Source organism: Salvelinus fontinalis, chromosome 26, assembly GCF_029448725.1.
Source record: "Salvelinus fontinalis isolate EN_2023a chromosome 26, ASM2944872v1, whole genome shotgun sequence".
Taxonomy (NCBI): Eukaryota; Metazoa; Chordata; class Actinopteri; order Salmoniformes; family Salmonidae; genus Salvelinus; species Salvelinus fontinalis.
The window spans coordinates 13,088,749-13,104,139 of record NC_074690.1 but is presented as its reverse complement, the minus strand read 5'-3'; the positions used below and the strand labels follow the sequence as shown (position 1 = coordinate 13,104,139).

At 41.2% G+C, this 15,391-nt stretch overlaps 1 protein-coding gene across 6 annotated transcripts in view; it reads left to right on the top strand.

The window, feature by feature from the left end:
- Positions 1–385: 385 nt before the first annotated feature.
- LOC129823659 (partitioning defective 3 homolog) overlaps positions 386–15,391 on the top strand; it is a 219,398-nt gene continuing 204,392 nt past the window's right edge. For 4 of the 6 annotated variants that reach the window (XM_055882545.1, XM_055882543.1, XM_055882544.1 and 1 more), the window contains exon 1: positions 386–782. In XM_055882545.1, the coding sequence (XP_055738520.1) occupies positions 663–782 (120 nt within the window). In that variant the 5' untranslated portion in view covers positions 386–662. The remainder of the gene's footprint in view (positions 783–15,391) is intronic. The other 2 variants (XM_055882546.1, XM_055882541.1) reach the window with 1 other exon arrangement.

Genomic DNA, 15,391 nt, shown 5'->3' with positions numbered 1-15,391 from the left:
AAGTTGGATTCATCAAAATAGGCCTACACGTGTTTATAGCGTTTGAATATATTTTTATGTTGCAGAACGCACATACACACGTATCAGAAATAAATAGTTGATAGAACAGCAGATTGATCTCCTGGAGGGTTCCTGTGATATGTCTACTACTAAAGTAGGCCTAGTTTACTGTTTAGGGACTGGGAGTAGTGTGCCATTTGTAGGGATATGATTCAATAATGTTGCATGTTAAAGAGGTTCCTTTGCAGGATATATTTTTTAAATTTCAAAATATTATTAAGATCTCATATATTTTTCGAAATCACCCCACTGATCACGCACACATGGGTGCAATTGCTCGCGCGCGCCATATATCACCTTCGACAGTTCCAATCTTGACCGGCGTGTGGAGGCCGTTCCCCAATCGAATCCTGATGGAGCTGTTGCTCTCTGCACTAGTCTGGGAACGTCGAAACAGAAGGAGAAAGACTAAACAGGTGGTCAGAAACACACAGCTAACAATGTCGTCCCTGGATAAAAATGTGAAAGATATTTTGGTCTCATCTCTTTAAGGATACAAGATTCAATAACCAAAGATAATTCATGTTTCGGCTGACTTTCAAAGGGAGAATTTATCCTCGGTTTTCCTCCGAATCTGGGCAAGATCTATCGGATATTAAACTATGAAAGTGACTGTGTGTTTTGGAAGGACTAGGGTGGTGGTACCGTGCGGAGATGGAAATATCAAAATCCATATTCTCATCCAGCAAGCCGTCATGAGATACAAAAAAGCCATTGCAAAGGTAAGTCGCGTTTACTTTTGTATGGCGTGTTTGTTTCCAGTGTACCATTCCCAGCATTCGGTCTGGCAACAATGTTGCAATGCCTGGACTGGACGTGAGGCTCGCGCAAATATGGCGCAAATTTGTAAGAGATTAGCTAAAAGGAAAAATTATTGAACATTCCTTTCGATTTATCCTGCAGACTAAAATAAACAATCCATGTTAGGCTGAGTTGATGATACATCACCATAGTTGTTGGCAAAGTCCTGTGTAAATCCAAGGAAACTTAATTTGGGATTTCACCCTTTCCCAACTGAAGTGCATGGAAAGATGGCACATAACGCTAACTTAAGTATTTAACTTGCTAACTAACTAGGATATAATATGCAAACCTATTTAGTTCTAGAAGTAAAAGGATGATATCTACCAACCCGAGATTTGACTCATTGGAAGCTGTCAGCTGGATGCTTGCTAGTTAGCAGACTGTTTTATAGCTAGCTAGTTAGCATCAGCAAGCTGCAGGATGGCATTCTGTTTTTGAAATGGTGATAACGTTACTGCCTAACTTAATTAACATTTAATTTTTAAAAATCGTAACATTTCCTATCGATGTCAAGCCGATTGTACCTTTTTTATTCTTATGCTACCAAGATGTCTACACTACATTTTCACTGGCATACGAGTTTCTGTTGACTTTGTTACCCCTAGCTAATTAGCCTATTATGTTGTTGGCATAGCTAGTTAGCTAAGAAGCGGTAGCTAGCTTGCTGGCTGGGTCTGTCCTAGGTATGCGGTGCCTTTTCTGTCCCCAGGAAATTTCACTTAGTGTAAAATGTAGATTCCAAAATGCTTTAAATATAAAACCAGCTGTCATTTTACCTTAAACAAAAATATGGACCTTGAAAGGGAATTATATGCATTTTGAACACATTTCCCCCCTCTCCGCAGTGGATGTAGGCGTTTTTGCCATGTCCCCCGGTGTTATTCATCCACTTCCACGAGAAATATTAATACATTTAATGTCCCATGTTAGTCTGTCACACTCATAAATGTCCACTCTGTTCGGCTAAGTTATTGAGAAAATTAACCAAATTTCAAAATGTTTAAATATGTTTGATAGAGAAGTTAAAATCGGATTCAAGTTTTCACCGTTATGCTAGCTCAATCTTGCACACACAGAGCTATGTCTAATTTAGGTTCCAGATTTCCACCCTGTTAGGTTCCATCCTGTTAGGATTATGCAACTAACAGGTTGGAAAATGCACCTAAAAACAAATGTTTAATTTGACCAATATGTTTTTTTTTTTAAATCAATGATGGCCTTTTTTTCTGATAGAAATACAATTTAAAATTATACCCAGCTAGGCTAGTATCAATCAAGGAAGAGGGCTTCAAACAAAGATTGTATCTCGAGTCTCTCACTTCTATTCACATCCCAAATTAAAATCAAACTTCTAGAATGATGCATGGTGGAAAATCAGAATGTTTCCCAACTTGGTTTGTTTCCATTCTGTCTCAATTGTTTGAACTGGAAGTGGGGAAGAATATTTCTTGAGCCACATGCTTCCTGAGAGCAATTTGCCCTTGAGGGGAAACAGCATGTGCCCTGCATTTTTAAGAGTCGACTGAGGACAGGAGAACCTTCATTGCTGGACTTTCTTGGGCGCCCTGAAGCCTTCTTCACAACAATTGAACCGCTCTCCTTGAAGTTCTTGATGATCCGATAAATGGTTGATTTAGGTGCAATCTTACTGGCAGCAATATCCTTGCCTGTGAAGCTCTTTTTGTGTAAAGCAATGATGACGGCACATGTTTCCTTGCAGGTAACCATGATTGACAGAGGAAGAACAATGATTCCAAGCACCACCCTCCTTTTGAAGCTTCCAGTCTGTTATTCGAACTCAATCAGCATGACAAGAGTGATCTCCAGCCCTGTCCTCGTCAACACTCACACCTGTGTTAACGAGAGAATCACTGACACGTCAGCTGGTCCTTTTGTGGCAGGGCTGAAATGCAGTGGAAATGTTTTTTGTGGATTCAGTTAATTTGCATGGCAAAGAGGGACTTAGCAATTCATCTGATCACTTTTCATAACATTCTGGAGTATATGCAAATTGCCATCATACAAACTGAGGCAGCAGACTTTGGAAATTTATATTTGTGTCATTCTCAACTTTTGGCCACGACTGTACTCTGGTCATTACTTGAACTGGCTAGCAACAAACCAAAATATTGTCTAGAAAATTGCTTTTATTTGCCTGGCTCTCTAGGTTGACATTTACTGAATTCATTTTTAAACTGATGGGTTTATATGCCTTGCCATTGTGATATATAGGCCTAAGGCTGAGACGATAAGAAGTGGCAGAATAAATTCAACTACACCTTTCGTTTCATCACAAAACTGTTTCGCTCGCTCGGATGCTTTCTCTGGTGAGATACATTCAGCCTCGTGCGAAATGAAGGAACACTATGAAACTCGGAGACAAAATAATGTCATTTATTGGTACATTTTTGGGCGACGCCTGGCTTCCCCCATGAATACACGCCACTGCTTCTAGGTGTAAATTAGGCTCAAAATGAACCATGTATGCTTTGATCTGAATACCCAGAGCTTCTTGTGAACTTCTCACCCACAACATAACTTTAAAACAAAGAAACCCACTAAAGTCGTTTGCTAGTTATTGCTGCTCTCATTGCTCCCCCACCCTGGCATTTAAAAAATAATAATTCTAGAGCAGAGTGATGTCAAGTGATCGTGTCACAGCTCTTTGATCAAATTTTATTTGTCACATGCATCGTATGTAACGGTGCAGACTAACATCGAAATTCTTACTTGCGGGTCCTTTTCCAACTATGTAGAGTTAAAGATATAGTGACACAAGGAATAAATAGAGTGAATAACGAAAATAAATTAAATGACTATATAGGGAGTACCAATCCCGAGTCGATGTGCTATGAGGTAGTTATGTGCTGCACATATAGGTAGGGATGAAGTGATTTGGCAACAGGATGGATAATAGACAGTAGCAGCAGTGTGTTTGTGGTGTGTGCATAGTCGGTGCAAGAGTTAGTCCATAAAAGGGTCAATGCAGGTAGTCCGGGTAGCTGTTCAGCAGTCCTTGTTTAGAAGTCATATGGTTTGGGGGTAGAAGCTGATCAGAGTTCTGTTTGTTCTAGACTTGGTGCATTGGTAACGCTTGCCATGTGGTAGCTGATTTTTGGGGGCCTTCCTCTGACACTGCCTGGTGTCGGGGTCTTGAAGGCCAAAGAGCTCGGCCCCATTGATGTACTCTGCCGTACGCACTACCTTCTGTAGCGGGGAGGTCATACCTTCTTCATGACTGTGTTGGTGTGTTTGGCCCATGATGGGTCCTTAAGGATATGGACACCGAGGGACTTGAAACTATCGTCCCGTTCCACTACAGCCCTGTCAGTGTGAATTGGGGTGTGCTCTGCCCTCAGTTTTCTGTAGTCCACGATCAGCTCCTTTGTCTTACTGACGTTGAGGAAGAGGTTGTTGTCCTGGCACCACACTGCCAGGCCACTGACCTCCTCCCTATAGGATGTCTCGTCTGTGATCAGGTATACCACCGTCACATCGTTGGCAAGCATAATGATGGTGTTGGAGTCGTGCGTGTCCACGCAGTCGTGGGTGAACAGGGAGTACAGGAGGAGACTAACCACACACACCTGAGTCCCTGTGTTGAGGGATGTGTTGCCTACCTTCACCACCAGTCCAGGATCCAGTTGCAGAGGGAGGAGTTTAGTACCAGGGTCCTTAGCTTAGTGATGAGCTTTGAGGGCACTATGGTGTTGAACGCTGAGCTGTAGTCAACGAACAGCATTCTCACAGGTTACTTTTGTCCAAGTGGGAAAGGGCAGTGTGGAGTGCAATAGAGATTGTCATCTGTTGGGGCGATATGCAATTTGGAGTTGGTTCAGGGTGTCTGTGATGATGGTGTTGATGTGAGCCATGACCTGCCTTTAAAAGTATTTCATGGCTACAGATGTGAGTGTTACGGGCGGTCGTCTTTTGAAAGGCATTCTTGGGAGCAGGGACTATGGTGGTCTGCTTGAAACATGTAGGTATTACAGAATGGGTCAGGGAGAGTTTGAAAATTTCAGTTTAGACACTTGCCAGTTGGTCAGCACATGCTCGCAGTACACGTCCTGGTAATCCTTCTGGCCCTGTGACCTTGTGAATGTTAACTTGTTTTACATTGGCTACGGAGAGTGTCATCACACAGTCGTCCGAAACAGCTGGTGCTCTCGTGCATAGTTCAGTGTTGCTTGCCTCAGTGAGCATAGAAGGCATTTAGTTTGTCTGGTAGGCTTGTGTCACTGGGCAGCTTGTGGCTGGGTTTCCCTTTGTAATCCGTGATAGTTTGCGAGCCCTGCCACATCTGACGAGCATCCAAGCCGGTGTAGTGGGATTTGAACTTAGTCCTGTATTGAAGCGTTGCCTGTTTGATGGTTCATCAGAGGCAGTAGCAGGATTTCTTATAAGCATTCAGGTTAGTGTCCCGCTGCTTGAAAGCAGCAGCTCCAGCCTTTAATTCACTGCGGATGTAATTTATGGCTTCTGCTTGGGATATGTATGTACGGTCTCTGTGGGGACGACGTCGTCAATCCACTTATTGATGAAGCCAGTGACTGATGTGGTAAACTGGTCAATGCCTTCGGGTGAATCCCGGAACATATTCCAGTCTGTGCTAGCAAAACAGTCCTGTAGCTTAGCATCCGCTTCATCAGACCACTTCCAAATTAAGCGTGTCACTGGTACTTCCTGTTTGACTTTTTGCTTATAAAGCAGTAATCACGAGGATAGAATTATGGTCAGATTTGCCTTATGGAGGGTGAGCGAGAGCTTTGTATGCATCTCTGCGTGTGGAGTAAAAGTGATTGTTTTTTCCCCCCTCGTCGGCTATTTCTCTCTCTATCATTTGTATTTCATATACCTTTTGGATGTTCTTATAGGCACTTTAGTATTGCCAGCTTAATCTCGGGAGTTGATAGGCTTGAAGTCAAAAACAGTGCTGTGCCTCAAGCATTGCTAAGAGCTGCTTTCAAATGCAGTAAAGTGCTGTTTGAATGAATGCTACCGAGCCTGCTGCCGCCTACCACCACTCAGTCAGACTGCTATATCAAATTAATTATACTTAATTATAATATAGTAAACACATACGAGCCTTTGGTCATTAATATGGTCAAATCCGGAAATTAACATTTTAGAAAACAAACATTTATTCTTTCAGTGAAATACGGAACCTTTATGTATTTTATCGAACGGGTGGCAACCCTAAGTCGAAATATTGCTGTTACATTGCACAACCTTCAATGTTATGTCATAATTATGTAAAATTCTGGCAAATTAATTATGATCTTTGTTAGGAAGAAAATTTCTTCACACAATTCGCAAGGTGGCCCAAACTGCTGCATTTACCCTGCGTCTGCTTGCACTGAACGCAAGAGAAGTGACAATTTCGCTAGTTAATATTGCCTGCTATCATGCATTTCTTTTAACTAAATATGCAGGTTTAAACAAATATACTTGTGTATTGATTTTAAGAAGGGCATTGATGTTTATGGTAAGGTACATTTTGTGCCTTGATTGTGCTTTTTTTCATGAATGCTCTTTTTGCCACGCAGTCTCCTCGTAGATTGCAATGAAATCGGCCATAATCGGCGTCCAAAAAGGCAGATTTTTATTTTATTTTTTTATAAACGATTTTTGTTAAGAAAAATTGAAATCGTTCGACCTCTAGTCTAGATTTAAGCCTAGTTTGGGTGTTCCAGCATGTCTACCATCTAGGACCTCTGTCATTATAGTAGAATGCTTCCTGCAGAGAGAAAAACACCAGGCCTTAAATCACAACTCTGTAGATCAGGGGTGTCAAACATACGGCCCGCGGGCCGGAACCGGCCCCCAAGGAGGTTCGATCAGGCCCGCAGGATAATTTGAAAGTGGAAAAAATGCATAAGACATGGAATTAATATTTTTAATTCGCTGCAATTCATGGATTATCCGCTAAGGGGCGCACTCTTTCCATCAGAGTAGAAGACAAGCCGCATCACTGAGACAGACTGAAAACAGCAGACGGTATCAATGCGCCATCTGCTGCTTGTTACGACGTTGTTAATACCTTGGTCTCTACCTCTCCGCTACACCCTCATTAGCCAAAATGTCGTTATCCAAACGGAGAAAAGTAGATAAGGAGTGTAGAATTTTGAAAGAAAAATGGACCACGTCCTATTTATTTACAGAGATGCACGGAAAACCTTCGTGCTTGGTGTGTTTGCAACAAGTTTCGGTATTGAAGGAATATAATATTCGACGCCACTACGAGACTCATCACAGCGAAAAATATGACGGCTTGCAAGGACAACTGAGAAGAGATAAGATTAACGAATTGCTGGCGGGTCTGAGGAAACAGCAGTCAACTTTCATCCAGAGCCGAGAAGTCAGTGAAGCAGCGGTAAAAGCCAGCTACCTAATTGCTAGCGAAATAGCATTAGCATCGAAGCCGTATTCCGACGGTGACTTTGTTAAACGATGCATGATGAAGGCGGCTGAACTTGTATGTCCCGAGAAGCGACAAGCTTTTGCCAATATTAGCCTGACGAGGAATACTATAGCAGAGAGGATTTCGGAACTATCGGCAGATTTAGACAGTCAATTGAAACAGAGAGTCAAGTCATTTATTGCATTTTCCGTGGCAATTGACGAGAGCACTGACATCACAGACGTGGCCCAACTGGCCATATTTATTCGAGGAGTTGATGAGACATTGACTGTTACTGAAGAGTTTCTTGAGTTGGTGCCAATGATGGACACCACAACAGCCGAGGACATTTTCGGCTCTGTCGTTGCTGCATTGGACAGAGTTGGAGTGGACTGGTCCCGCGCTGTCAGCCTGGCTACAGACGGCGCGCCATCCATGGTCGGAAAGAAAGCAGGTGTCGCGACAAAGTTCAAAGACAAAGTACAAGCCCTTAATGGAGGAGATCGTTTCTGGACATTTCACTGTATTTTGCACCAGGAGGCATTGTGTTGCAAGTCGCTGAAAATGGACCACGTCATGGAGGTGGTTGTTCGCACTGTAAATTTCATCCGGTCCAGAGGTCTGAACCATCGTCAGTTTGACAAACTTCTCAGCGACAGCAACATTACCCACAGCCTGCCATACCACACTGAAGTGAGATGGTTAAGCCGAGGCGCTGTGCTGAGGCATTTCTTTGATCTACGAGAGGAAATCGGACAGTTCATGGAGAAAAAAGGAAAACCGGTGTTGGAATTACAATCTCAGGAATGGCTACGGGACCTTGCATTCTTGGTTGATATTACTGAACACTTGAACAATCTGAACAAAATGTTGCAAGGCCGCAAAAAAGTTGTCACACAGTTTTCTGACAACATACATGCATTTAAGTTGAAGCTGACTTTGTGGGAGATGCAACTGGCAAATGGCAACCCTGCTCATTTCCCCTGTCTGAGAGATATGTGTGTGTGACCAGACCTGATGCGGACATGAAACGGTACAAAGACAAAATTGCAGGACTACTGCGGGAGTTTGAGAAACGTTTTCAGGTATTTGGTGAACTTGAGACAGAATTTTCAGTTTTTCGCTCACCTTTCACAGTTAAAGCTTCTGATCTGCCGGTCGAAATTCAGCTAGAGATAATTGATTTGCAGTGTGATGCAGATTTGAAGGGCAAATTTGCCTCTGTAGGTCTGGACAGATTTTATCAGTATCTACTACCAGGGTACCCCAAATTAACAGCCCTGGCTGCTAAAATTTTGTGCATGTTTGGGACAACCTACCTTTGTGAACAAATTTTCTCAGTGATGAATATCAATAAAACAAAAATGCGTTCAAGGCTCACAAACAAGCACTTAAATGACATTCTGAAAGTGACAGCTAGTCAGGACATGACACCTGGTGTTGATGCACTTGTACAGGCCAAAAGATGCCAAGTTTCAGGAACAAATACAAGTCCAGACTAGACTAACACCTTTAAAATGCTGCCTTAGATACTGTTTGCATTGAAAGAATACAGCTCTGTGAAGATGAATCCTTACTGTGGTGATTTAAAAAATGTGCACTTTAATGTTAGTCAGCAGCTTCAAAACAAAAGTTGTGTGATGGAATTCTACTGTTCATACAACTCCATAAATTTTCAGTATGTATTGTATGTGTATGTATGTTTCATGTATGAAGTTTACAGATTTACAGGACAGGCGAACACTTTCTTCATTACACATTTAAAACTCTCACTCTCCTTAGTTTGTAAGGTGTACGCAGGGATTACATTTAGATTTTATATGCGTATGTGTAAGTGGTTTAAAAATTCCTTTCTTTAAAAGTCTCATTTAATCTTAAAGTGCATTACTATATTTTTCAGTACCAATTAAAGTTTTGTGCCTTTGTACAATCAGTGGGATCAGTTGCAATGCATATTTGTGAATGATAAAAGTAAATTGCACATTTGTCTAAGGAAATATGAGGTGTTTCATGAAATGTTTTGTAAAAGGATAGTTCATTAAATTTCAATATTTTCCTAATGTTCTTGTGCTTCTTTACACCAAAACAAAGGAAAGACATGATATTTTGGTTATTTATAGCAGAGTATGGTATAATTTTAATGGTCCGGCCCACTTGACATCTCCCTAGGCCGTATGTGGCCCACGATGCGAAATGAGTTTGACACCCCTGCTGTAGATGTATCCTAAATGGCACTATTCCCTATTAGGGCTGACCCCAGTTAGTCCACTGGTCGATTGTTTGGTTGACAGGCTGTTGGTCGACCAATATATTTTTTTAGTTGAGCAGTTATTTATATATAACACAAGACACATGTCTTTTTCGCGCCCATCTCAGTGAACTAATCCATTGTGGCGGCTGTGGGCATGGCACACTCCAAGAAGGGGAGTGTGGCTAAGATGCACAATGCACGTCTCTCCAGAATGCTCTTTCTCCCTCCAATTTGGGCACATTCTTTGTTCATAACTTAATTGTGAATTGTTTGTTTGCTTGTTAGTCTATCAATTCCCCCTTACATATATAACCAGTAGTACATTTACCATTTAATTTCAATTATTTTAAATCTACAATGTTTGTTTACTGTAATTTCCGTTAATGCAGTCTATTATTCCAGTCTTTACCGTTCTCATTGTCGGAGTGGACACATTGTTTGCAGAGCGCACAACCTATGCTACACTTGTGAGAAACAAGTTTTTTTTTTTTTTTTTTTTTTTTTTTAAGTCATTCAATTTACGAGTTTTGTTAATTTAGTAACTGTCTTTTTTTTGGATGCTTCTGTCAATTTTGAGTAAGGACACCTGATTACGCCTAGAAGTAGGCCTATAAGCTTCGGCTACCGGCCTGTGCGCAAGTGTAGGCATATAAATGTGCCGATTTGGGGATCTGATAGTATTTCTTAACGCACCACCACTAATGAGCTGTGGAGCTTCTCAAGTAATGTTTTTTCACCTCAAACAGGAAGCAAAGTATTTTTTTCATCCATTGAGAATGATAATAGTTACTCAGTATATTTGAAAAATATTTCTGTCTCTCTCCCTTTCGATAACCACTCAGCTTGAAATTGAAAAATGTAATCCTCTGGTCCAGTGGAACCTCATAAAATAGGCCTACCTGATTACTTCTTATCCCTTGTGCAAATAGCCAGCCTACAGCTGTCTGTCCTGAGCTCAGTGGCACAAGGAAACTCTGAAGGCCCAGAATATCTTATACAATGTTTCAAGTTTGTTGCAGGCAGGCCATTCGTAGCCAATGTGATTTATAAGATATTTATTTTGATCAGGATATTTTCTACCTGCAGGCTGCAATGTTTTTATTTGTTGGCATTATGTAGGCTATTTTCACAGTTGACATGGCAATAGAAGTTACTTTGTACTTTGATCATTTATTTGGATAGAATTTTGATTAAGTACATGACAACGATTTTGAGATGCGAACACGTTATAAGTGTGCATATGAAAATCTTAACTGGCACGCAGATCGGTAGAAATAGTAAGATAAGTTGACATTACACATGAAAGGTTGCTGACTCCTCTGTAGCCTATACCAGCAACTTCAGGAGAGTAATAGCAGAATCTGCGAAAGACGGCAAGAGCGGGTGGAGGATGGTCGGGTAAGGATTTTTTTTCTGACTATCTTGCTATCTGGTGTCATTGAGTCATTGTTTGTTGAAATAAGACAAGTGTGCTTAAAGCATCAGACAAGCTCAATGCATATAGTTGGTTTTATTAAAAGGGTGTCTTTATATGGAAAAAATACACGTCTAAAAAGAAAGACAACTTTCGGGCAACCTATTATTGTTATTCCCCCCCCTTTGGACAGTCTTATTTCCTATATAGGATCCAAGTGTAGCAGGTGAAGTGGGAGATTTCTAATGAATGCAAAATTGAAATCAAATTACAGAATTAAGTTATCTAAATGAGAAAGGGTAGGCTACGATCAACCAACTGGTGTTCTGTCAACACCATGTTTTTGTTCTCTCTTTTTAGGGATGGTCATTTTAAATATTTCAGTATTTGACATATATTTTTTCCCAATATCCGGATAGTGGAGATGTTTTAATGATGTCTTGTTTGAGTGGTGATTTGAATGACTGCATAGACTGCTAAGTAAGTGGTGCTGAGCAGTAGCCCGCACCAGCAAAAGTGATGGTCTTGCTCAGGTATATATATAATTCCATTACACAAATTAATATTTTGATTAATGTGAAACTGCCTTTGATCTGCAATGCCTCAGGGTGGGCATGTGAGAAGAAAGTGTTGATGCTATGGTCATTAGTATGGTGCAGTGCATCACAAGTGCGGGCTACTGCTCAGCAACACTTAAAACTTCTTATGATCAGAGTCTATGCGGTCATTGCAATCACCACTCAAACAAGACTTTCCAAGGAAATGGCTCAGTTATGGACTTGTCCAATTTCTTGTTATGTTCAAAAGTAAATACAATAGACACTATGGTCTTCACTTCCTACAGTACGTGCAGAATGTAATCATAGAATGAGTCCATAGAATGTTGCTAGCCTTGGTACCAGTCTGTTTGTTATCATGCCACTATTTGCCATGCCAAACAAACATGCAAGGAGTGGCATGATAGCACTAACACTGGTAACCAGGCTATAATATTGTACCTTTTGCTGCTGAACAGTGTTTGATCCTGTCACAGGGCTGTGTGAGACAGTGGCTTGGCTTCGTGCTCTAATGCTGGATTAAAAGCTAATTTGATCATGTGTGATGATCCCTCTGGCAATGACTGGGACCTTGGCTGAGGCCCAAAAGGCACTATATTCACTATCTAGTGCACTGCTTTTGACTAGGGCCCTTTTGGGTTTTGCATCCATACTGATTTACACCGCAACGGCCTTGCATAAGCCGTCAGATTTGAGTTTCCAGCTTTGACATCTTAATGAAAAGGATATCTAGTCAGTTGCACAACTGAATGCATTCAACCAAAATGTGTCTTGCAGCTTTAACCCAACCCCTCTGAATCAGAGAGGTGTGGGGGCCTCCCTTAATTGACACCCATGTCATCAGCGCCCCGGGAGCAGCTGTTGGGAGTTAACTACCTTGCATAAATGTGTTCTTGTGCAGCCATAATCATAAAACATCTGGAGTGCTGAGCGAGGATCAGGTTTCCATTCTTTTCATTATGATTTAAACTGCAAAACTCGTCCTAGATCAGCACACTGAGACGATTTATGAATACAGGCTCTGCTTTTAAACCATTTCTGACTGCCATTTACAGGCATGTTACAGGAACTGACACAGTTGTAGGGATAAGTAGGTCTACTCCAGGGGATGGCATCTCTAAGGGCAGCAGTAGTGGCCTCTTGGAACCGAGTTAACGGGAAGTTAAATCATAACACTTCATGACATGGAGTGCTTAATTGGTTTACAGAGTGCTATGCAAACAGATTACTTGCACCCTGGCAAAGATCCAGTCAGCTGAGTGTTGCCTACATCTACTGTATTTCACTATATATTGATGCATGGACATGTTTGGGTTTTTACTTTACCTTGTATAGTAGTATTTCAGTGTTTGTTAAATGTTATGCCACTCCGCCGCGTGTAATGTCAGTTTAAAAAAAAAATAGTTTACTCCGTTTGCTGCTTGTCGACTCTCTCCTTCCACACAGCCCCACCCACTGTCACCCAGAGAGCAGTTTTTGGGCTCTACCACGAGTCACAACCACTTGGAGTCTGCATGGTCAATGCTGCAGATGCAACAAGATGTTGGTGACAACGTTGCTGCTTTCCACTTTGCTTCTTTATAGAAATAGTGTGGATTTATATTAACACTGTCTGCAAACATTTAGCATGTTGTGGCTAAAATAAATTGTGTTAGCCACTAATGCTAATCGCGAGTTAGCTAGCTAGGTAAATGTTCTTAGTCAGAACGTCGCTAGCTAATACAGCCTGATACCAGTGCTGGTGTAAGCCTAGATCAGAATGTGTTTTTATTTTTTTTGTGCAATGGCATATTCTAAATAATAAAGAAATAGGTGATGCATGAATATTTTAGCTACATCAAGGCTGCGGTTCAAACTCAAAGCAGACAGCATCCTAAACCCTCAGCCCTTGAATTACGTTTATATCGTCACATCCAGTTGTACCTTAAATGCCCCTTGCCCAAGCGAGGGGGGAATGATGATCGGAGAGGCAATGTCCTTGGTGGAAATCTTGCAGTTGAGCTTAAAAACAACCAACCTTAAGCTATTAATGTACCTAGTAAGCTAACATATCTAGCTAGCACTACTGTCAGCTAGTTTTATAGTTTAGCCGTTTTTATTCCAATACATTTCCGGAATCCCCAAAATATGTTTATCTAGCTAAGTTTTATTGGCTCCTCACTAAAATATTATGCCAATTTGCCAACGACAAAATATTTTTGGGGGGTTGTTTTTAGCAAGTCAGAAAAAAGCTAGCATGCTGAAAATGCAGCCTTGTTGATTCAATTTGACACTTCCGATCACCAGAGTTTGACATGACTAGAGTTTGCATTGAATTGTGGGTCATATCAACCTCAAGTGACCAAAGTTGTTGACTCGCTCCCTCACGCTAAATCGAGGGTCGATGGGGCAATGTTAGTAAATTTGAACTCCACTTAATAAAATTAGTTAATAAAAGCAGTTTAGTCGTCATCTATCTAGAATGATCCAATCTATAGCTAGCTAATAAAAATACTAACGTTGGCTTTAGAGTAGGCTGGATAGCTAGCTAGCTAACATTAGATGGCAATCAAACTGCATCTGGTTTTTGACAGGGATTCCCCCGGAGGGAAAGTGGCTAGCTTAAGTGCTGAGGGGGTAATAAATTTGGACTGCAGCACAAGTAAGAACATTTATTCTATCTAATTAGGGTCCACTGGGAAACACTGACCAACACTTTGGTTCATACTGTGTCACAATAACCCCTCCCTGTTTTTACCATTCATTGACATGTCAAACAACTCTATTCAAAGTGCCCACTATATTCCAAGTTTGTTTTATACTGTTCAATCAATCAGAATGAAACCCCCTAAAACACACGTAGGGTAGCAACACATACATTCTAAGGCCATACACTACTCATAAAACATATTTAGAACTTTTATTTAAAAAAATTAAAATATCATCAAATGTGTAAAATATTGTGATATGATATTTAGACCATATTGCCCAGAACTAGCAACATCCATGGCCGCCATATGTGAATCAAGCCTAGTTGCATAGCTACATATGATCCATGCTCCCATGAGAAAACAGGCCAATGAGTGACATCTTTTCATGTGTGCCTATGTCTAGCTCACGGGACACCAGAGGTGGCTGGTGGCACATTTTAAATTGGATCTTCGGCTCATGGTAATGGCTGGTTGAGAATAAATGGGATACTTTCCCCATTGTTTCCAAGAGTTTGATACCGTTGCATTCATTACATTCCAGCTGTTACTATGAGCCTTTCTCCCCTCACCAGCCACCACTACGGGACACTTAACACTTTACAAGACTTTGATGAGGTCTTGGGATGGGATGTAGGCCTAGTTTTTGGTTTGAAGTCTAATTTTTGCATCTGCTGAGAAGCTCTAGCTTTAGGTCTTCTTCCATAAACTGAGGAAGTGCCTGCATATAAACTGGTAGGCAGCCTTTTTTTTTCTTTTTAGCTTTTATGATATCCGCTCCCTGCTTTGCTCTGAGTTTATTGCACGTCTTTGTCCACCTTTGTCAGTCTGCAGAACTTTCTTATACATGGTTGGGTGCTCAGCCTCAGATGCTCTGACCTGAGTTTATTTATAAATATGTCATGGGTGTGTTCCTGAAGCTGGTGGTCTGTTTGGCCTAACCCTGGCAAGCAGAATATGGCCATTGTAGATGCTGAAGAAACTCCCAAATGTGGCTTCTCTGCAGGGTTAATTGGTCTCCTTGAAGCATAAGCAGTGGTGTTTTTTCTAGTGTTATTTCTTTATCAATATCTAGGACTGGCCATTGGTGTTGGAGCCGGCCTCCTTGCTGACAGAAGTCTCCATCTTGAGGTTCTAAGAAATGCAACCTGAGTTTGTTGATAGAGGATCATTGTGGTTTAAGCCTCACGAATATTCAAATTGTTCTCAAACAGTTAT